Source organism: Lolium rigidum, chromosome 3 (assembly GCF_022539505.1).
Source record: "Lolium rigidum isolate FL_2022 chromosome 3, APGP_CSIRO_Lrig_0.1, whole genome shotgun sequence".
In the NCBI taxonomy this organism is placed as follows: Eukaryota; Viridiplantae; Streptophyta; class Magnoliopsida; order Poales; family Poaceae; genus Lolium; species Lolium rigidum.
The window spans coordinates 346,003,179-346,026,461 of NC_061510.1; the positions used below are offsets into that span (position 1 = coordinate 346,003,179).

The 23,283-nt window shown below is 41.9% G+C and overlaps 1 protein-coding gene and 1 non-coding gene across 2 annotated transcripts; both read right to left on the reverse strand.

Moving 5' to 3' along the window:
* Positions 1-1,804: 1,804 nt before the first annotated feature.
* LOC124697170 (protein FAF-like, chloroplastic) lies at positions 1,805-3,474 on the reverse strand. Its single transcript, XM_047229800.1, has one exon. It carries the CDS (start codon positions 3,472-3,474, stop codon positions 1,951-1,953), a length of 1,524 nt encoding a protein of 507 aa, XP_047085756.1. The 3' UTR covers positions 1,805-1,950.
* A 4,362-nt stretch (positions 3,475-7,836) lies between these two features.
* LOC124704987 lies at positions 7,837-7,947 on the reverse strand. The gene has a single exon (XR_007003839.1). It is a non-coding gene; the product is annotated as a small nucleolar RNA SNORA5 (small nucleolar RNA).
* Positions 7,948-23,283: the final 15,336 nt, after the last annotated feature.

Sequence of the window (23,283 nt, forward strand, 5' to 3'; positions counted from 1 at the left end):
GTTTCTCTCAATAGCTAGTCCGATGTAATGACTTCATCTATCTTAAAGCTCTGTAACTATGGTCTTCATTGAACGCTTTGTGTGTATGTAAATATGGTAGTGATGTGGTTACATGGGACATGATCAAGTCCATGTTCAAATACAAATATATTTCTGATTTCTCTATCCCATTCTATCGGTTCGGACCTTTGATTGAGATGCTAGTTCACCAGTTCTATAATCCACATTGTACATAATGTTTCCGCAAGAACTATAAAATCCATGGCGCAATATGCCGGCTGCCGACTCATGATTCCACACAAATGATTGGATCGTGTATATTCACTGAACATACTACTACCTATTTAGGGACATGCGTGTATGTTCCGTGCAACTCGTCCATCGGACACTGTGCTCCGGTGCAGGTCGTCCAGCCTCCATGCTCCGTCTGATTGGCCCTTGATTGGTTCAGCCTCCTATCCCCGAAACCGGCGGGCGGCCAGCCAGTCCGTAACCACCGTACGGATCACAGCCTGGTTGCAGAACCGGCGCCGCAACTTGCCAATACAGCAGCTGACGGAAATTCACTAGGATATCAGGTGAAGACGACGTCTTCAGTCACCTAATCAGTACACAAGTTGGGCATTTGGTACCTTGTTCACTCGAATAATTCAGTATATGAGGTCCATTTCTTTTGGTCGAGAAGATGCCTATTTTTTCCATCATTGGATTCTTCGGCCATAAAGCAGCGAGATGCATGACCGAAAACAAAAACATTGCTCGTTTGGTCTCAATTGGGGAAGGAATCAACGAATTTATTTGTGATTTTAAGGATCAATCTGTTTGGCTGCCACAAAATTTGTATCAGATTTCAATTGAAAACTTCATGGATTCCATCCCATTCCTTACCTTAATTCCTCTTGGTACCTATCATTTATGTGGATTTGCCAAATAAAATGATAGCACCAATTTCATTTTGTTTCATTTCTGCCAAATGAAATGAAATGAAATGAAATGAGAGGTGCCACTTGTCCTCTTTCCAAGAGTAAATTTGTTTTGCACTCTGAATTGCATGAACCTTGATGATGTATACTTGAGCACGCTCGTTGTTGCAAGCTCTCTCCATGAGATAGGCAAGGGCACGCGTCGAGGCATGAGTGGCAAACAAGTGTCATGTGCGTCTATCTGTTTCGCAGGATCGATCGATCGCTAAGAGCTCGTTTGGCAACCATCATTTCATTTTATTTGGAAAAAAATGTTTAAATGACAGGTACCGGAAAGAATGAAAACCATAAAATTCTCAATAGAATTCCGTAACCGACACCGCCACACCTAAACAAGTTTTTATTTGAATCATATGAGTTCTTTTTTTATTTCGGCCCGAAATGATGTGAGCCAAACGAGGTGTTACCCGAATGCCGAAGTGGCAGGGCACACGCACGTACGTTGTCTCACACTCTCAATCTTCTGACGGATATATAGAACAAGTAGGCAGCACGAGCTCATCATTGCACATGTTGCGTATGCATGAAAATGGCAAGCACATCAACGCAACACCGGATCGGCACACTAGCTTTAGCCAACAATGTGTTAATTCATTGAACAATTACTCAAATCACACCGGGAATCATACAGCACGAGCAGGTGCTCGCGGTCACGCGCCAATTAAGCAGCCGCTGCATGATCGGGGCCAAACACCGACCCGACCGATCGATCGGGAAAAAGATAGCAACACATGGCATGTGTCACAAAAAAGCCCGGCATGCAGCAGCCACACGGTGACCATGGACTAATAAGGTTATTAATCGACTAGCTAACCGGGAATAGTAGGCGGCGAAGCACCGCGCGCGCGTGCTCGATTAAATTAAGCCTAGCAACCGAACTATCGCACTACCAGCAGTGCAATGTCGGATTTTCGTTTTTTTTGTTTTCTTTTCTTCGTCTTGCTGTGATTGATCGCACGTGCGGTTTTCATGTGGCAATGCAGTACGGCTCGAGGATGAAGAGCGGATTCTGCCGCAGCTGCCGGCACCGGCGCACGCTCTGCAGCAGGTCGTGCTTGTCGCCGCGCCGCGAGGTGAAGAGGAGGAGATGCTGCTGCTTGTTGTCGGCGGTCGCCAAGGCCGACGGGTGCTGCCCGCCGCACCCTTCGTCGTCGTCCTCGTCGTCGTCGCAGGGAGTGGGTGGTGAGCCGGTCTCGGTCGACGCCACCGCCACCGCGGCGGCGAGCGTCGTCGTGGAAGAGGGCACCCGGCGCAGCGTTGGCTTTGGCGCCGCTTCGTCGCGGGCGGACGGCTCGGGAAGTGGCGCGTCCGCGTGCTGCCCACGGGGCTGGTCGAAGGTGAAGGGCGTGCTGCCCACGAACTTGTTGATGACGAGCGTCGACCGGTGCACCTTGGCGGCGGCGGGCGCCTGGGGCTGCGAGCTGACCTTCACCTCCACGACAGTTCCTCTGTCCACCACCTCCACCTCCTCCTCGTCTTCCTCCTCCATTTCCATGGCCACCTCCTGCTCCTGCTCGCACTTGTCCTCCACGATCGGGAAGTACGACGATGCCTCGGTCGCCCCGGTGCTCATGCTTGCGGCGCCCTGCCCGCGGGCAGAGCACTCGATGAAGGAGAGGCAGAGGCGACCATCCTGGCGGTTTGCCTGGAGGTACCCGCGCGGCCTCACGACCACCGCCTCCATGACGAGGCGCCCGTCTTGGCGGCTCGAGCACATCTTCAGGCACGGCCCGTCGCGGCTCGACATGGACGGCAACGGCGGCGGGAAAGAGCGGGGCGGCGACCGCCTCACGCCCGAGCGGTGGTAGTTCACGGCCACGAGGTCGTCCTTCGCTTCAGGCTGTTCGTCCGGGTAGGCCGCAGTGTGCTGCCAGAAAGACTCCTCTGCCTCGACAGGCGCTGCCGGCAGAGGGGAACCGAAGAAGCTAAGCATGTCGACGGCGTCAAGCGACGCGGTGAAGTCGCCTGAGCCGGTCTCGCAGCCGAGGCTCTCGGTGCAGATCTCGAGGCTCTTCTGGCTCATCGACCGGCGCACGCGCGGGCTGACGTACGGCTTGGAGACCACCTTCTTGGCGGTGGCCACCTTGTCGTCCACGCCGGCGGCCTGGATGGCATTCCAGATGTCCACCTGAGCAGGCCGGTCGTCAGCCACCACCACCTCCGGTTTGTACAGCTCGGCGGGGCGCAGCCAGGTAGGCGCCTGGAACGCCGCCGGGACACGGCACACGGCCACCGACATCTTCGACTTGCGGAGGAAGATGCGAAGTGGCAGCTGCGGGAAGCTTGCTCCCTGTGAAGGAGCTGCTGATTTAGCTAGTGTAGTACGTCTTGCTGCTGCTCTGCAATCTACTAGATCACTTGTGGCTCTTGCTGTGCTCTGTTGCTGGCACGGATGGTTTGGGTGGTGAGCTCGGAGGGCTATTTGTAGGCAGGGGGGAAGGAGAGAGACTGGATGGCATTGGCCGTCCAAGGCCAAAGGAGAGGGCCCCATGCTCCCCCCACCACTTGCCTCCGCCACCATGCTCTGTTTTCCTTCGCCTTTTTCTCTATTTATACTTTGGCATTTCTTATTGCTGGTTCGCGCGCACGGCTCGACCACCATGAACTAACATATACGTATGATGGTAACTTGATTGTGCTTAGTAGCCACAGTCCACAAATATAGGTAGGTCTAGCTTTTTTTTTTTGATAGAGAGGTAGGTGTAGGTAAGAACAACTAAGATCTAACTGAGGTAGAAGGCCACAAGAATTCCGATCCTATCCCATAGATATAGGTAGGTGTAGTTTTTTTTTCAATAAAGATGTAGGTGTAGGTAAGAACAACTAAGATCTATGTAGAAGGCCACGAGTATTTTCACTAGACGTGCATGTGCGGAATCTCGATGAAGCGTGTCGTGGCAGTGCAATCTCCAATCCTACCCACAATCGTGAAAGTGCTAAGCGTACAACACCTCGGTCGGCATCCACACGTAGGAGGAGGAGCACCGGCGGCAGATTGCTAGATCCGGTTCGGTGGCTAGATGGGACTGTGGCGCTAGGGTTTCCAAAACATGGGAACGGTATAACCAAGCACTTTGGGCAGCCGCCGCCCCATTATATATATGTAGTAATTGTGGGTTTTACAACACTTGCGGCCCACTTATTGTAACCTTAATATGGTCACCGCGAGTCTAAGTTGCTGACCTGGTCCATGTCTGGCTCGGGTCTAACCCAACAGACTCACTTTGTAGTCAGAGCACATCCTATTTTCTCCTCGTCTTAACTGTGCGACCAATAGGCTCATGGAGATTTAGACACGATTGGATTGGAGTCTGACTCGCATTCGATCAGTCGGCAACGACTCCTCGCAGAACATGCCGACTCCAAATACCAAAGAGTCATGGAGACAAACCTTTTCAATCTGACTTTCATCCAAGTCCCGTTTTCATCACGATATACCTTGTCAAGCTATGTACGAGTTGTTGTCATTCCTTTAATAGCTCAACTCTTTTCTTGATATGTGATATGTGATTCACCTCGGTTAATACCAAACGAAGTCACGTATAGTCATGCTTCTGACATATCATCTTAGTCGGAGAGGGAAATCTCATCTTTTTTTATACATGTCATGCAGTTTGATTCTCAGTCGACCCCAAATACATAGTCCCACAACCGAATCACGTACTTGATGATACATATGAAATGTTCATACAAGTGCGAGTTTAAAATCTTTATAAATACATTGGAAATTGCATCATACATTATTGCCTCTAGAGTATATTCCCAACAGTTAGTGACTCAAAATCATAGGTCACAAAGTCAATGGATCACAACAAATGATGAACCGACTTAATTGTTGCGGCACTTATAGGTTACAATAGCAACAACAGTACACATGTAGTCCTTTTAGCTCTTGATCTCCAGGTAGCTCTTTAAATAAACATAAACTTCATTTTGTTTCATATACAAACTTTCTTTTGTTTAATGTTAAAATTTTGGAAAAAGTCAATTACATATGTACAATGAACTATTTTTATGAGATTATATTTCATATGTGATGTACACACAAGAAATACATGCGAGAAAAAAATCAATTTCCTTTTTCCATTTTGGAGACACAATTTTGCAAGTATGTATAAAAAAAGATTTTTTGAAACTTCTAACAACACTTTCTATTGTTAAAAAATCCTCGAAGTCACTTGAGCTCAATAACAAAAACACCGCACTCTATCGGTACAACAATACTACTACTGCTGCTGCAACTACTACTCCTCCTACTGCTACCACGGTTGTTGCTACTGCTCCTCCTGCTGCTACTACTTCTACTGCATCTAGGACAATCGAGTTTTCATAATCGTATTCTGAAAAATTTAAAACCTTATGACTTTATGAACATGTGAATATGTTTATAAATTCAAATGGGATGAAATCCAAACACAAGATAAACATGTGTGCTCTGGAAAATTGATTCATTGTATATATTCAAAGAAAATTTTCTCTAAAGATTATTGCACTATTTCTTATGGACCAACTAAAAACATAATCTCATACTCTTTTGAATTTGAATCTTATAAAAATGGGAGCTTTCTTTTTCCTATTGCTTATGTTGAAAAGACTCATATTTTGGGTGAACTAACCGAAACCACAATCTCAAATACGTTATGTGTATTTCTTGTCCTCTGTACTACTCCAAATGCCAAAAGACAAAAATAATTACTACAATAATTTCTTATTTCATTTTTCTCCCATTGGATTTCACGTAGTCTCTGATATACACATTTTATTTTTCTTTTTCTACTTCATTACCACTACAAGTACTAATAGTATGACGATATAAAATAGTACGTTAGTAAATCTGGTAGTAATATTTTAAAGACAAGGAGCTCATTTACCTTTGTGTATATTAAATTTATGGACAAGGCATTTCTCAACCTGGGTGTAGATGCTCGTGCTTGAATAAAAAATAAAATAAAAATAGAAAATAAATTCAAAAAAATCTGAAAATTTTGTACAATGAATATGAACAAGTGTTCTAACTGCACACCAAAAATCTCCGGAAAAAAACGTATGTAGTGGTATGTGCAAAAAAGACAAATCGGAGTGATGTAAGTAACAAATCTAGATGTTCCAAATAACACCATATTTTGTATTTTTTTTGCATAGACCACTATATATGTGTTATCATGGAGATTTTTGGGTGAAGTTAGGACACTTCTTCATGTTCATTGTCCAAAAATTTCAGTTTTTTTTAATTTGTTTGCATTTTTTGAATATTTTATTCAATCAGGAGCATCTACACCTAAGTTCAGAACTGAATTTTCGATTTGAAAGCAGATCTATACATAAAAAAATACTAGGTAATAGTATGGATTGTAGTTCAGTGCAATACGAAGTGAATCAAAAACATTATATAGTCAATAACTAGACAGTTTCTCCTAGTTTGTTGTTTATATTTCGTTTTGCCATAGAAATACTGCCAAGCATATGCTTACTACGTAATTCGTCTGGGTTGTCACTGGGAAACATAGTATCATCAACTCTAGCTCAACCATGACTTCACACTGTACTGGTACTCTGGTAGAAGGTCAATTGGGTTGGAATGTACAACCTGTAGCCTATAGGGGTAGAATATAAACTTTTTCGTGATGAGAAAATGAATTGTTTACATACACACTCCTTTGGAGTTGGAATATTCCCAATTCACTAGTTGTGTCTTATTTACTCATCGACCTTTCTCTTGTTCTTACTTAGTGCTTTAGGGAAAATTTACACGGAAGGATTCCATTTTTGTTTTTTTATATGTTATGCTTGCATCTTCATACAAGAATGGAATTTTTCGTTCGTCAGTGTCGGTACCCGAAATGACAATCACCCAAATTCACGACAAGTCGTTACTGGAGTGGCCAAATAGTTCATGAACATAATTATATCCCCTTTTGGTTCCTGTCTTATGTGTTTTTCACTAGCACGAGTAATATTTATATGTTCATAAACAATTTCTTTTACGTCATCCATCTTGCATACTAAGTGGAATGGAGATGCCATTCCTAGGCTATGGCATAGTTTTGTCGGACAGAGCAGGCCTAGTCACGTCTCGTCAATGTTTTGTTTGTCCGTTTCTTAGTAATTTTTTGATTGAAATGCAGTAAAGACATCTTAGTTGAGAAACACGGACAAAGCTCATTCTTTTAGAGACAACATTTTGGCTCTCGGGTGCCTATGCTCTATTTATTTAAAATATATTTAGTATCTCGAAATATTAAAATATTATAAAAAAAATTGCGTCGAGATCTTCACAACCTATATGTGCACCAACTTGTTTCACGATAAAAATGATTTTGTATATCGTGCTAAATAAGGACAAAATTTGGTGCCAGATAAGAGTTTTCACGAGACATTTTTCTTTTTCACATAGAGCACAAAAATTCAAAGATTTTTCCGAAACTTTACGAGCGGACATAAAATGGGGATATGTAAATGTGATTTTTTTTTCATATTTTTTGCATTTTAAAATGTGATTTTTGGGTAAATGGAGGATATGCACCTGAGAAAAGTTTCTGATATTTTTAGCTATACTTCTCTTGTTTTATTACTTCAACGGATCTATATTCATTGTCGTCAATATGGATGTATCTACGAATATTTTAGTTCTAGATACATCCATATTACTAAAATTTAATATGAATCAGGGGAGTGGTACTATTTATACCGTGGAGAAGTACCGTTGGGTCTAAACAGTCACTACAACTAGTATTGAACATGCCTTCGCACAACGACTGCTTTAGCCACTAGTAGGAAAAGCCTCATCAGTGGCGCACGAATACATGATTCTGTGGCGCGGGCGGTGCGCCACAGAAACTTCGCCACAAAAATAGGGTTTCTGTGGCGCACCGTACCATGCGCCACAGAATTAAGGTGTTCTGTGGCGCATAAGGGCCAGCTGCGCCACATAAATAGGTGCGCCACTGAGTTCTATTTTGGTGCGCCACAGAACAATGTACAGGTATACTCGATTTTGTGCTCCCTGGTGTATTATACAGTTTTTATACAAGTTTTGTACATAGTATACAGGTATAATATAGACAGATAGACAGATATAATATGGACACATATAACATAGCAACATTATACATCATCATCACAGTACTTAGAGCCCGATCGAGATACATATATAGTGGCAAGTGTCAAATGTTTTGCATACAACTCTTAATTCATACAAAATTCACAATTTCAAGATACAAAGTAGTCTTTCCTCCTTTGCTCCCTCCTCTCTACCCACCAGGCTCGCTTGCATCGGGGTCTTCATCCGGTTCCTATTATGATTAAAATGGAAGAAAGTGAGACAAACAAGTCCGATGCACAAGAGAAATTGAATAAATGCCTCATACATTGTTGGCCAACACAAACATTAACATTCAGGGATGGCGTAAGTGAGACCAAGTCCGATGCACAAGAGATTGATATTTGTGCTATCTTACCATGCTCACTTACGCCACCCCCAAGTGTACGGTGACCAAACATTTTAATCATCGGCATTTTGAAAATAACAAAGCAAATGGAATGACAAAATGGAATAAGTGCCTCATACATTGTTGGTCAACACAAATACTATGGTCAGAAACCATAGTTGCGATATACGCGCGCAGTATACTTTGCGAAGGGGCCCCTTTCCCCGGCCGCCGTTCCGTGAACGGGTCCTTGACGAGACAACAACGCCGATCTGCCTCTCCGGCGCAGAACCACGGCAGTCCCAGCCGCCTCCCTTGTGGCCGCGTCTCCTGCGCTCTTTTCCATGGCCAGACCACGATTGGACTCACCGGGGGAATAATGATAATCGCCATCACCACTATCGCCAGACTCCACAGGTGCATAGCAGTTTGCAGCAGATGCCACTTTTCTTCCCTCGCCGTGCAGTGAACGAGTCCTTGATGCAAAGACCGTGCCGGCCTGCCCAACATTATGCCGGCCCGTGTTGCCGCGCTTCAGGCCGTGTGTCCCACGCCCTGCACTGTTCGCCTTCTTGCCCGGTGAACCAATAGACTGATCGTTGGAATAAGGAAACCAATGACGGTCGGTCGCAAGATTAGATTGCGATCGGCCGTCATCGGCTTCCTTATTCCAACGATCAGTCTATTGTTCACCGGGCAAGAAGGCGAAGAGTGCAGGGCGCGGGAGACACGGCCTGAAGCGCGGCAACAGGGGTCGGCATGATGCTAGGGAGGCCGACACGGTCTTTGCACCAAGGACTCGTTCACTAGACGGCGAGAGAAGAAAAGTGGCATCTGCTGCAAAGTACTCTACACCTGTGAAGTCTGACGATAGTGGTGATGGCGATTATCATTATTCCCTCGGTGTGTCCAATCGTGGTCCGGCCATGGAGAAAAGCGCGAGCGCAGGAGACGCGGCCACAAGGGGAGGCGGCTGGGACCGGCGTGGTTCTGCGCCGGAGAGGTAGGTCGGCGTTGTTGTCTCGCCAAGGACTCGTTCACGGAACGGCGGCCGGGAAAGGGGGCCTGTCTACAAAGTATATTGCGGCGTATAGGTGACCAAACATTCTAATCATCGGCACTAAAATGGAAGAAAAAGCCAAGTGGTATCCCAACTAGATATCATATGCCTCATACTTTGTTGGTCGAAAGAAATATTAACATTCAGGGATGGGGTCGGCGAGGCCAGGTAGGATGCACAAGAGATTGATATTTGTGCCATCACACCAGGCTCACTGGCCCCACCCCAGAGTGTACAAGTGACCAAACAATTTAATCATTGGCACTAAAATGGAAGAAAGTCCAATGCAATTAAGAAGTAGCTAGTATGAACTAAATGGAATACCTCATACTTTATCGGTCAAAACAAATATTAACATTCAGGGATGGAGTAAGCGAGGCCAGGTAGGATGCACAAGAGATTGATATTTGTGCCATCACACCAGGCTCGCTTGCTCCACCCCCGAGTGTACAAGTGACCAAACATTCTAATCATCGGCCAATGCAATTAAGAAGTGCCAACTCAAATAAGAGACAACTGAATAGTATGAACTAAATGGAATGCCTCATACTTTGTTGGTCGAAACAAATGTTAACATCCAGGGATGGAGTAAGTGAGGCCAGGTAGGATGCACAAGATATTGATATTTGTGCCATCACACCAGGCTCACTTGCTCCACCCCCGAGTGTACGAGTGATATCGACCAACCATCTAATCATCGGCAAGTACAAAAACACCACCAAACCAGCAACCATGGTGACATAAGTCAAGATGCTCAAACACACAAAGCATGCATGGAGCAGATGCTCCAAAGGGATTATTCATCACTTGGTATATAGACCAAGTGATGCTGGCAAAAGAGAGGCCAATCAAGAACCAGTAAATCCAGTAAGTGATAGATATGCCTAAACAAGCAACAATGTAATATCCCAGGTTTAGAGGCTACAAAATTAGAGAACACCAAAGTGTGCATTGCATTCATGCATAGTAAATCCGGAGATTTTTCGCGCTTTCAAATAAAACTTACCACAGTAACTGAAGTTTCACTTGACTTGCTGGAATTGAAGTAGATCATCAAGTCAAGCGCTATAAACTTCACTGTGATCTTTGCTAAAACCTTATTTTGGGTAGAGATGATTGTGATCTATGGAATAGATCAAATGGAATTAGATTTACAACAACAAATTCTTTAAGAATCAAACCCTAACTTATTAACACTTAAAAGTTAGCAACTACCTTTGTGTGTAGTTTAATTCAATTTTAAACTCATTACCAAATAAGGTAAACCATAGGGTCTAAAGTGCTTAAAAGCCACACATGCTTATTTAAATCATAACTTATTAAATATATGGAATATCATAAAACTAAATCCATTTACATTACGAATTATAGTTCAAACTATTTGAATAAAACTAACTATGAGTATTTTGAAACTCATATGATCATGCCTTGGTGAAATCAAAACCAACTATCCAAATTTGAGGAATAACCTTCAACCTTGACCTTTTGACCAATATTATAATATAAATCCAATCAAATATGATATAGTGACTCATCAACAATAATAAAACCACCCACAAGATATTTAGTAACAAATGCCACTTGGCTATCTAAAAATAAATCATATGAGAGGATAATCTCTATGCCATATGGGATGAAAGTATCTACATGACTTGCTTTCCAAGCTATGCCACCTCATGCTCAAAGGATTGCTATGGATGAGGGCATGACAACCAAGCACCTTACTCATCAAACCAACACAAGAGTCACCACCTATGTGTCATGATACTAGAGCTTGCCCAAGCCTATAAATAGAGCCACACCCTCCATCCTTTTGCTCATCTTGTAGCATGATACAAGGAAACACACACATAGAGCCACTCCATACATTAGCTAGGATCAAGATGAAGAAGCTAGGAGGTGGAGGCATACCACAAGATGCAGGTTTATCAGATTTCATGAAGAACAAGCTACAGAAGATACCAAGGTAGAATTCCTAGGCAAACCATGTATTTAGAGGATCATATCATCATCTCTTAAGTAGGACCTTAGGCTATTCCAAGATATTGAGAAGTGAGAGAAGATATAATATTAACCATAACCATGTCCATACAAGAATACTACAATAGTACTAAACTTAGTTGTTCAAGACAACATTTGATCTTGGAGGTGAGAACCCTATTCCAATAGCAATACCTTCGGAAACCAATTCCATAATCATCACAACTTGGTATTAATTATAAACCCTAAGAATCTAGGATGAGTGTGATGAGAGGAATATTAAAGAGGGATTAGTGAGGAATGAGTGAATCTTGTCTAATGCATGATCATACCTTGTAGACATAGATGATAAGTTAAACCATATGATTACTAGATCACATCTATCACATAAAATAATAAGTATATCACTAGTAGTTAACCCCAGACCAATCCTCCTGCCTTGTGTAAGGGAGTAATGGTATTGTACCTAAACCTTGCTTATCCAAATACTTGAGACAACCCTAGCATTGCCTTGATACAAGAATTCTACCTAAGTTAGGAGGAGTAACCCTAGCCAATTAAACATAAGCAAGCTTATGCTCATACCTAATCCTAGTTGTATATCACTTGGGTGATCACTACTAAAACCCTAGGCCATATCTGGATTCAAATCCAAGTGTCACTTTGGATTATAAGTATAACCCTGTGATACGCGTACAGCACGCGTCCGTTGGGAACCCCAAGAGGAAGGTGTGATGCGTACAGCGGCAAGTTTTCCCTCAGTATGAAACCAAGGTTTATCGAACCAGTAGGAGCCAAGAAGCACGTTGAAGGTTGATGGCGGCGGGATGTAGTGCGGCGCAACACCGGAGATTCCGGCGCCAACGTGGAACCTGCACAACACAACCAAAGTACTTTGCCCCAACGAAACAGATGAGGTTGTCAATCTCACCGGCTTGCTGTAACAAAGGATTAGATGTATAGTGTGGATGATGATTGTTTGCGGAAAAACGGTAGAACAAGTATTGCGATAGATTGTATTTCGGTATAGAGAATTGGACCGGGGTCCACAGTTCACTAGAGGTGTCTCTCCCATAAGATAAACGAGCATGTTGGGTGAACAAATTACGAGTTGGGCAATTGACAAATAGAGAGGGCATGACCATGCACATACATATTATGATGAGTATTGTGAGATTTAATTGGGCATTACGACAAAGTACATAGACCGCTATCCGAGCATGCATCTATGCCTAAAAAGTCCACCTTCGGGTTATCATCCGAACCCCCTCCGGTATTAAGTTGCTAACAACGAGACAATTGCATTAAGTATTGCGCGTAATGTAATCAGTGACTACATCCTTGAACATAGCACCAATGTTTTATCCCTAGTGGCAACAGACACATCCATAACCTTAGAGGTTCTTGTCACCCCTCCGCATTCACGGAGACATGAACCCACTATCGAGCATAAATACTCCCTCTTGGAGTTACTAGCATCAACTTGGCCGGAGCATCTACTAATAACGGAGAGCATGCAAGATCATAAACAACACATAGACATAACTTTGATAATCAACATAACAAGTATTCTCTATTCATCGGATCCCAACAAACGCAACATATAGAATTACAGATAGATGATCTTGATCATGTTATGCAGCTCACAAGATCCGACAATGAAGCACAATGGGGAGAAGACAACCATCTAGCTACTGCTATGGACCCATAGTCCAGGGGTAGACTACTCACACATCACTCCGGAGGCGACCATGGCGGCGTAGAGTCCTCACGGGAGATGAATCCCCTCTCCGGCAGGGTGCGGAGGCGATCTCCTGAATCCCCGAGATGGGATTGGCGGCGGCGGCGTCTCAGTAAGGTTTTCCGTATCGTGGCTCTCGGTACTGGGGGTTTCGCGATGGAGGCTTTAAGTAGGCGGAAGGGCAAGTCAGGAGGCGGCACGAGGGCCCCACACCACAGGTCGGCGCGGCCAAGGCCTGGGCCGCGCCGCCCTAGGGTTTGGGCGCCTCGTGGCCCCACTTCGTCTCCTCTTCGGTCTTCTGGAAGCTTCGTGTCAAAATAGGACCACAGGCGTTGATTTCGTCCAATTCCGAGAATATTTCGTTACTAGGATTTACGAAACCAAAAACAGCGAGAAAACGACAGCGGCACTTCGGCATCTTGTTAATAGGTTAGTTCCGAGAAAATGCACGAATATGACATAAAGTGTGCATAAAACATGTAGATAACATCAATAATGTGGCATGGAACATAAGAAATTATCGATACGTCGGAGACGTATCAGCATCCCCAAGCTTAGTTCTGCTCGTCCCGAGCGAGGTAAAACGATAACAAAGATAATTTACGGAGTGACATGCCATCATAACCTTGATCATACTATTTGTAAAGCATATGTAGTGAATGCAGCGATCAAAACAATGTATATGACATGAGTAAACAAGTGAATCATAAAGCAAAGACTTTTCATGAATAGTACTTCAAGACAAGCATCAATAAGTCTTGCATAAGAGTTAACTCATAAAGCAATAATTCAAAGTAAAGGTATTGAAGCAACACAATGGAAGATTAAGTTTCAGCGGTTGCTTCAACTTGTAACATGTATATCTCATGGATATTGTCAACATAGAGTAATATAACAAGTGCAATATGCAAGTATGTAGGAATCAATGCACAGTTCACACAAGTGTTTGCTTCTTGAGGTGGAGAGAAATAGGTGAACCGACTCAACAATGAAAGTAAAAGAATGGTCCTCCATAGAGGAAAAGCATCGATTGCTATATTTGTGCTAGAGCTTTGATTTTGAAAACATGAAACAATTTTGTCAACGGTAGTAATAAAGCATATGTATCATGTAAATTATATCTTACAAGTTGCAAGCCTCATGCATAGTATACTAATAGTGCCCGCACCTTGTCCTAATTAGCTTGGACTACCGGATCATCACAATGCACATGTTTTAACCAAGTGTCACAAAGGGGTACCTCTATGCCGCTCTGTACAAAGGTCTAAGGAGAAAGCTCGCATTGGATTTCTCGCTATTGATTATTCTCAACTTAGACATCCATACCGGGACAACATAGACAACGAGATAATGGACTCCTCTTTTATGCATAAGCATGTAACAACAATTAATAATTTTCTCATATGAGATTGAGGATATATGTCCAAAACTGAAACTTCCACCATGAATCATGGCTTTAGTTAGCGGCCCAATGTTCTTCTCTAACAATATGCATGCTTAACCATAAGGTGGTAGATCTCTCTTACTTCGGACAAGACGAACATGCATAGCAACTCACATGATATTCAACAAAGAATAGTTGATGGCGTCCCAGAAACATGGTTATCGCACAACAAGCAACTTAATAAGAGATAAAGTGCATAAGTACATATTCAATACCACAGTAGTTTTTAAGCTATTTGTCCCATGAGCTATATATTGCAAAGGTGAATGATGGAATTTTAAAGGTAGCACTCAAGCAATTTACTTTGGAATGGCGGAGAAATACCATGTAGTAGGTAGGTATGGTGGACACAAATGGCATGGTGGTTGGCTCAAGTATTTTGGATGCATGAGAAGTATTCCCTCTCGATACAAGGTTTAGGCTAGCAAGGCTATTTGAAACAAACACAAGGATGAACGGTGCAGCAAAACTCACATAAAAGACACATTGTAAACATTATAAGACTCTACACCGTCTTCCTTGTTGTTCAAACTCAATACTAGAAATTATCTAGACCTTAGAGAGACCAAATATGCAAACCAAATTTTAGCATGCTCTATGTATTTCTTCATTAATGGGTGCAAAGCATATGATGCAAGAGCTTAAACATGAGCACAACAATTGCCAAGTATCACATTACCCAAAACATTTATAGCAATTACTACATGTATCATTTTCCAATTCCAACCATATAACAATTTAACGAAGAAGAAACTTCGCCATGAATACTATGAGTAGAAACTAAGGACATACTTGTCCATATGCTACAGCGGAGCGTGTCTCTCTCCCATAAAGTGAATGCTAGGATCCATTTTATTCAAACAAAACAAAAACAAAAACAAACCGACGCTCCAAGAAAAGCACATAAGATGTGATAGAATAAAAATATAGTTTCGGGGAGGAACCTGATAATGTTGTCGATGAAGAAGGGGATGCCTTGGGCATCCCCAAGCTTAGACGCTTGAGTCTTCTTAGAATATGCAGGGGTGAACCACGGGGCATCCCCAAGCTTAGAGCTTTCACTCTCCTTGATCATGTTGCATCATACTCCTCTCTTGATCCTTGAAAACTTCCTCCACACCAAACTTAGAACAACTCATTAGAGGGTTAGTGCACAATAAAAATTAACATGTTCAGATGTGACATAATTATTCTTAACACTTCTGGACATTGCATAAAGCTACTGGACATTAATGGATCAAAGAAATTCATCCAACATAGCAAAAGAGGCAATGCGAAATAAAAGGCAGAATCTGTCAAAACGGAACAGTTCGTATTGACGAATTTTAAAATGGCACCAGACTTGCTCAAATGAAAATGCTCAAATTGAATGAAAGTTGCGTACATATCTGAGGATCACTCACGTAAATTGGCATAATTTTGTGAGTTACCTACAGAGAATTTAGCCCAGATTCGTGACAGCAAAGAAATCTGAAACTGCGCAGTAATCCAAATCTAGTATGAACTTTACTATCAACGACTTTACTTGGCACAACAAAACACTAAACTAAGATAAGGAGAGGTTGCTACAGTAGTAAACAACTTCCAAGACACAAAACAAAAACAAAGTACTGTAGGTAAAAACCATGGGTTGTCTCCCATAAGCGCTTTTCTTTAACGTCTTTCAGCTAGGCGCAGAAAGTGTGTATCAAGTATTATCAAGAGACGAAGTGTCAACATCATAATTTGTTCTAATAATAGAATCAAAAGGTAACTTCATTCTCTTTCTAGGGAAGTGTTCCATACCTTTCTTGAGAGGAAATTGATATTTTATATTACCTTCCTTCATATCAATAGTAGCACCAACGGTTCGAAGAAAAGGTCTTCCCAATATAATGGGACAAGATGCATTGCATTCAATATCCAAGACAACAAAATCAACGGGGACAAGGTTATTGTTAACGGTAATGCGAACATTATCAACTTTCCCCAAAGGTTTCTTTGTAGAATGATCAGCAAGATTAACATCCAAATAACAATTTTTCAGCGGTGGCAAGTCAAGCATATTATAAATTTTCTTAGGCATAACGGAAATACTTGCACCAAGGTCACATAAAGCATTACAATCAAAATCTTTAACCTTCATCTTAATGATGGGCTCCCAACCATCCTCTAGCTTTCTAGGAATAGAGGCTTCGCGCTCTAGTTTCTCTTCTCTAGCTTTTATGAGAGCATTTGTAATATGTTGCGTGAAAGCCAAATTTATAGCACTAGCATTAGGACTTTTAGCAAGTTTTTGCAAGAACTTTATCACTTCAGAGATGTGGCAATCATCAAAATTCAAACCATTATAATCTAAATCAATGGGATCATCATCCCCAATGTTGGAAAAAATTTCAGCAGTTTTATCACGAGGCGGTTTCAGCGGTTTTAGCAATTTCGAGCGGTTTCTCGCGCTTTGCATTAGAAGTGGAAACATTGCTAACACCAATTCTTTTATTATTAATAGTAGGAGGTGCAGCAACATGTGTAGCATTAGCATTACTTGTGGTGGTAATAGTCCAAACTTTAGCTACATTTTTCTCTTTAGCTAGTTTTTCATTTTCTTCTCTATCCCACCTAGCACGCAGTTCAGCCATTAATCTTATATTCTCATTAATTCTAACTTGGATGGCATTTGCTGTAGTAACAATTTTATTATGATGATTCTCATTAGGCATAACTTTCGATTTCAAAAGATCAACATCGCAGAGCAAGACTATCGACTTTAGAAGCAAGTATATCAATTTTCCCAAGCTTTTCTTCAACAGATTTGTTAAAAGCAGTTTGTGTACTAATAAATTCTTTAAGCATGGCTTAAAGTCCAGGGGGTGTGTTCCTATTATTATTGTAAGAATTCCCATAAGAATTACCATAGTCGTTGCCATTATTATAAGGATATGGCCTATAGTTGTTACTAGAATTGTTCCGGTAAGCATTGTTGTTGAAATTATTATTTTTAATGAAGTTTACATCAACATGTTCTTCTTGGGCAACCAATGAAGCTAACGGAACATTATTAGGATCAATATTAGTCCTATCATTCACAAGCATAGACATAATAGCATCAATCTTATCACTCAAGGAAGAGGTTTCTTCGACGAATTTACCTTCTTACCTTGTGGAGCTCTTTCCGTGTGCCATTCGGAGTAATTGATCATCATATTATCAAGAAGCTTTGTTGCTTCACCAAGAGTGATGGACATAAAGGTACCTCCAGCAGCTGAATCCAATAAATTCCGCGAAGAAAAATTCAGTCCTGCATAAAAGGTTTGGATGATCATCCAAGTAGTCAGTCCATGTGTTGGGCAATTTTTAACCAAAGATTTCATTCTTTCCCAAGCTTGAGCAACATGTTCAGTATCTAATTGTTTAAAATTCATTATGCTACTTCTCAAAGATATAATTTTAGCAGGGGGATAATATCTACCAATAAAAGCATCCTTGCATTTAGTCCATGAATCAATACTATTCTTAGGCAGAGATAGCAACCAATCTTTAGCTCTTCCTCTTAATGAGAAAGGAAACAATTTCAATTTAATAATATCACCATCACCATCTTTATATTTTTGCATTTCACATAATTCAACAAAATTATTGAGATGGGCAGCAGCATCATCAGAACTAACACCAGAAAATTGCTCTCGCATAACAAGATTTAGTAAAGCAGGTTTAATTTCAAAGAATTCTGCTGTAGTAGCGAGTGGAGCAATAGGTGTGCATAGGAAATCATTATTATTTGTGGTTGTGAAGTCACACAACTTAGTATTTTCAGGAGTATTCATTTTAGCAACAGTAAATAAAGCAAACTAGATAAAGTAAATGCAAGTAACTAATTTTTTTGTGTTTTTGATATAGCAAACAAGATAGCAAATAAAGTAAACTAGCAACTAATTTTTTTGTATTTTGATTTAGTGCAGCAAACAAAGTAGTAAATAAAACTAAGCAAGACAAAAACAAAGTAAAGAGATTGAGAAGTGGAGACTCCCCTTGCAGCGTGTCTTGATCTCCCCGGCAACGGCGCCGGAAAAAGAGCTTGATACGCGTACGAGCACGCGTCCGTTGGGAACCCCAAGAGGAAGGTGTGATGCGTACAGCGGCAAGTTTTCCCTCGGTATGAAACCAAGGTTTATCGAACCAGTAGGAGCCAAGAAGCACGTTGAAGGTTGATGGCGGCGGGATGTAGTGCGGCGCAACACCGGAGATTCCGGCGCCAATGTGGAACCTGCACAACACAACCAAAGTACTTTGCCCCAACGAAACAAGTGAGGTTGTCAATCTCACCGGCTTGCTCGTAACAAAGGATTAGATGTATAGTGTGGATGATGATTGTTTGCAGAAAAACAGTGAGAACAAGTATTGCAGTAGATTGTATTTCGAGTATAGAGAATTGGACCGGGGTCCACAATTCACTAGAGGTGTCTCTCCCATAAGATAAACAGCATGTTGGGTGAACAAATTACAGTTGGGCAATTGACAAATAGAGAGGGCATGACCATGCACATACATATTATGATGAGTATTGTAAGATTTAATTGGGCATTACGACAAAGTACATAGACCGCTATCCAGCATGCATCTATGCCTAAAAAGTCCACCTTCAGGTTATCATCCGAACCCCTCCGGTATTAAGTTGCTAACAACAGACAATTGCATTAAGTATTGCGCGTAATGTAATCAGTGACTACATCCTTGAACATAGCACCAATGTTTTATCCCTAGTGGCAACAGCACATCCATAACCTTAGAGGTTCTTGTCACCCCTCCGCATTCACGGAGACATGAACCCACTATCGAGCATAAATACTCCCTCTTGGAGTTACTAGCATCAACTTGGCCGGAGCATCTACTAATAACGGAGAGCATGCAAGATCATAAACAACACATAGACATAACTTTGATAATCAACATAACAAGTATTCTCTATTCATCGGATCCCAACAAACGCAACATATAGAATTACAGATAGATGATCTTGATCATGTTATGCAGCTCACAAGATCCGACAATGAAGCACAATGGGGAGAAGACAACCATCTAGCTACTGCTATGGACCCATAGTCCAGGGGTAGACTACTCACACATCACTCCGGAGGCAACCATGGCGGCGTAGAGTCCTCCGGGAGATGAATCCCCTCTCCGGCAGGGTGCCGGAGGCGATCTCCTGAATCCCCCGAGATGGGATTGGCGGCGGCGGCGTCTCAGTAAGGTTTTCCGTATCGTGGCTCTCGGTACTGGGGGTTTCGCGATGGAGGCTTTAAGTAGGCGGAAGGGCAAGTCAGGAGGCGGCACGAGGGCCCCACACCACAGGTCGGCGCGGCCAAGGCCTGGGCCGCGCCGCCCTAGGGTTTGGGCGCCTCGTGGCCCCACTTCGTCTCCTCTTCGGTCTTCGGAAGCTTCGTGGCAAAATAGGACCCCGGGCGTTGATTTCGTCCAATTCCGAGAATATTTCGTTACTAGGATTTCCGAAACCAAAAACAGCTAGACAAAGACAGCGGCACTTCGGCATCTTGTTAATAGGTTAGTTCCAGAAAATGCACGAATATGACATAAAGTGTGCATAAAACATGTAGATAACATCAATAATGTGGCATGGAACATAAGAAATTATCGATACGTCGGAGACGTATCACCCTGCCATGCCTCATGCCTAGTTTATACTTCAATTAGTGAAGTATCACCAAAGCTCTAAACCCTTCAAGTAGAATTCACCCCACATAAAATATTATGTCCTAACTTGTGTATCATGGATCACAAGTATAAACTAAGCCATATATACTTAAGGACTAGATGCCATTGGTGAGTAGAGTGAACCAATATCCAATTCTATTTTGCTTTCCAAATACCTTGTTTAGTGAACCAAATGAAATAGTATTTTATAAAATATAATCATCATATAAGTAGTTGAGTTAATCATGATGAGTTTAGGATTCATTTTAAATAATTCAAGCAAGAGTTTGCTAAGCAAGATTATTTAACATAGAGTTAAGCCAACCATTTTCTTAAACCCTTGGAAACAATTCTCTACATAAAACCATGCACCAATCCCATTCTCATTGCCACTTATTTTAAACCCTAGCAATAATCAAACTATATGTGAGTAATCACTATTGTTAAGCACCCTAGAAAAAGTTAATAATATGTTCACCATGCACATGTTATCAATTTTCAAACCCAATAAATAGATTTGATTTCTAAATAAAAAAGTAATTGAGACAAACACTTAAACCATATCCATTTTAAATTTAGAATGCACCCCACAATAGAACAAATTTAATCAAATATTAAATATTTGTTTAAACGACAAAACTATGCAGTAAGCATTATTATCAAGAGATATTGATATTCAAATAATTTAAAACCTGCAAAGCAAAACCGAATTCAAATTTGAATTTAAATAGCAAATTCAAAACAGAAAATAAAAACAGAAAATAGAAAAGAAGAGAGGAAGCTTACCTGGCCGTGCAGCCCAGCAGCAGCCTAGGACCAGCACCACCTACGTGGCCCAGCTTCAGCCCAGCAGCAGCCTAGGACCAGCACCACCTAGGTGGCCCAGCTTCAGCCCAGCCCGAGTCCGCGTACCGCTTCTTCTCCGAGGCCGACACCGCGGCAACGCCAGTAGACGCCGCCCTCCTCGACGATAAGGACGTCCCGGACGCCGCAGAAGGTTCTAGAGCTCCACACTATCGTCCTCGCGTCCGAGTCTATCCATTCGCATCAAGATTCACGCTCTAATGCAGCTCACCGTCGCCAGTGCATCTTGGCCAGTACCGTCGGCGAGTCGACGAACCAGACCTCGCCTCGCCCTATAAATATGCCTGGAGCTTCCCTAGGAAACCCTAGAACCTCGCCGCCCCTCCATTTCCTCTCAGCCCATCTATATCTCTCTCAATCAACCAAACTCACCGGTAGTCCTTCTCCGGCTAGCCGTCGATTGAGGCCACCCCGGAGCTCACCGTTTGGTCGAGGAGATGCGCTTCGACGTCGTCGTTCTACTGGCAAAGCTACGCATCAAGGGGAGCTCGGAGCGACGCTAATTTTGGGTTCTCCCCTTGCAGTAGATCGCTGGGAATGGCGAAGTCCTCGCCGTCTCCGTCATCCATCGTCGTCGCCGACCACGCCATCGTACTCAGGGTGAGTTTGCGCATATGTAGAGCCTACTCTAGCTTCCTAGCATCATCTCTAGCTCGGGTTAGCCGTTTGGCCGGAGTAGCTCCCCCGCGGGCATGATTGCCGGCGAAGCTCCGGTGAACTATTCGAGAAACCAACGCCACCATCGTGTTCAGTAGATCAATAGGAGTCGGAACCCATCAGTAGTTCTTCCCAGGGGGCCATAAATCGGCGGCGCCGTCGTGCGCTTACCGTCGGCGTCAAGTCGCCGGCGAAGCCGACGTGGCCTGTAGGACCCCGCGTAGTTTTTGACTAGTGTTCGCCAATGTGGCGTGTGACATGGCGCAGACCCCACCTGTCTGCGTCTGTGTGTGTAACTCGAAGCGGTGCATTTAGTATTTAGGTTTAATTTTAAAAACCAGTAAATAGCTGAAACTTTGCAGAAATAGATAAAATTCATTTTAGCTCAGAAAAATATAAATAATATATAAAAATTCTCACAAAAATAAAATTTATCCAAATAAAATATAAAATAAAAATGTGTGTCAAAATAAAAATTCACTTATTTTTAAATTTATTATTTATGCCTTTTCATTCAAAACACAATTTGAATTCAATAAATTAGTAAAGTTTAAAAAATTAAATATTATCTATTCAATAAGTAAATAAAATGTTAAAATTAATTTTCTTGATCATATTTTCATCAATTAAAATATTAGAGATAATTCATAAACCCTAATTTGCAAATTACTATTTCTATTTTCTTAAATATTAATAAACTAATTTTTTATTATTAAAAGCCAATATTAATTTGGTAGCTTAAATATTGTGAACTCAAACATTTTAAATTAGCAATTTATTATTTTTTAAAACCTAATAACAATTGTTAAACCCTGATTTCTGAGTTAAACCTAATTAGGAGTTACCCTAATTATTAATTCTTGTGAAAATTAATAGAATGTCAAACCATTATTAATTTTGTTTCAAAGTAATTAGTAACCACACCTATATTGTCAAATATCATTTTAAGAGTTGTACCATAATTTAGAAACCCTAATTTGAATTTAAGTAAGACCTGGATCCCATTATTTTATGTGTTCATCCTAAATAGTTGCAATCCTAAAACCTAGGGGTTTAGCCCATATAATTATATAAGCTTCATCTATACCTATAGAACCTTAGTTAGCAACAAATACATGCATAATCATGATCTACTAAATTAAAACAAAATCATTTCACATGTGGTTATCATTGCATGTCTTTATTTTTGGTTAACACCTATATGATCCAATTAGTGCCACCTAGGTATAAACCCTAGCTTGTTAATATGTTAGCACCATTGATCACCATACCAGACCATTGAAATCAACCTAAACCATAAAATCCTAGTAGAACCATAGTGATAAACCTTAATACCAATCTTGTGTAGCAATTCACAACACATACTCCTATCCAACTAAATCCTATTTATGAAGTAATAAACCATCTAGTTTAGAAGCCATTAGTGTTACTTAGTAAAG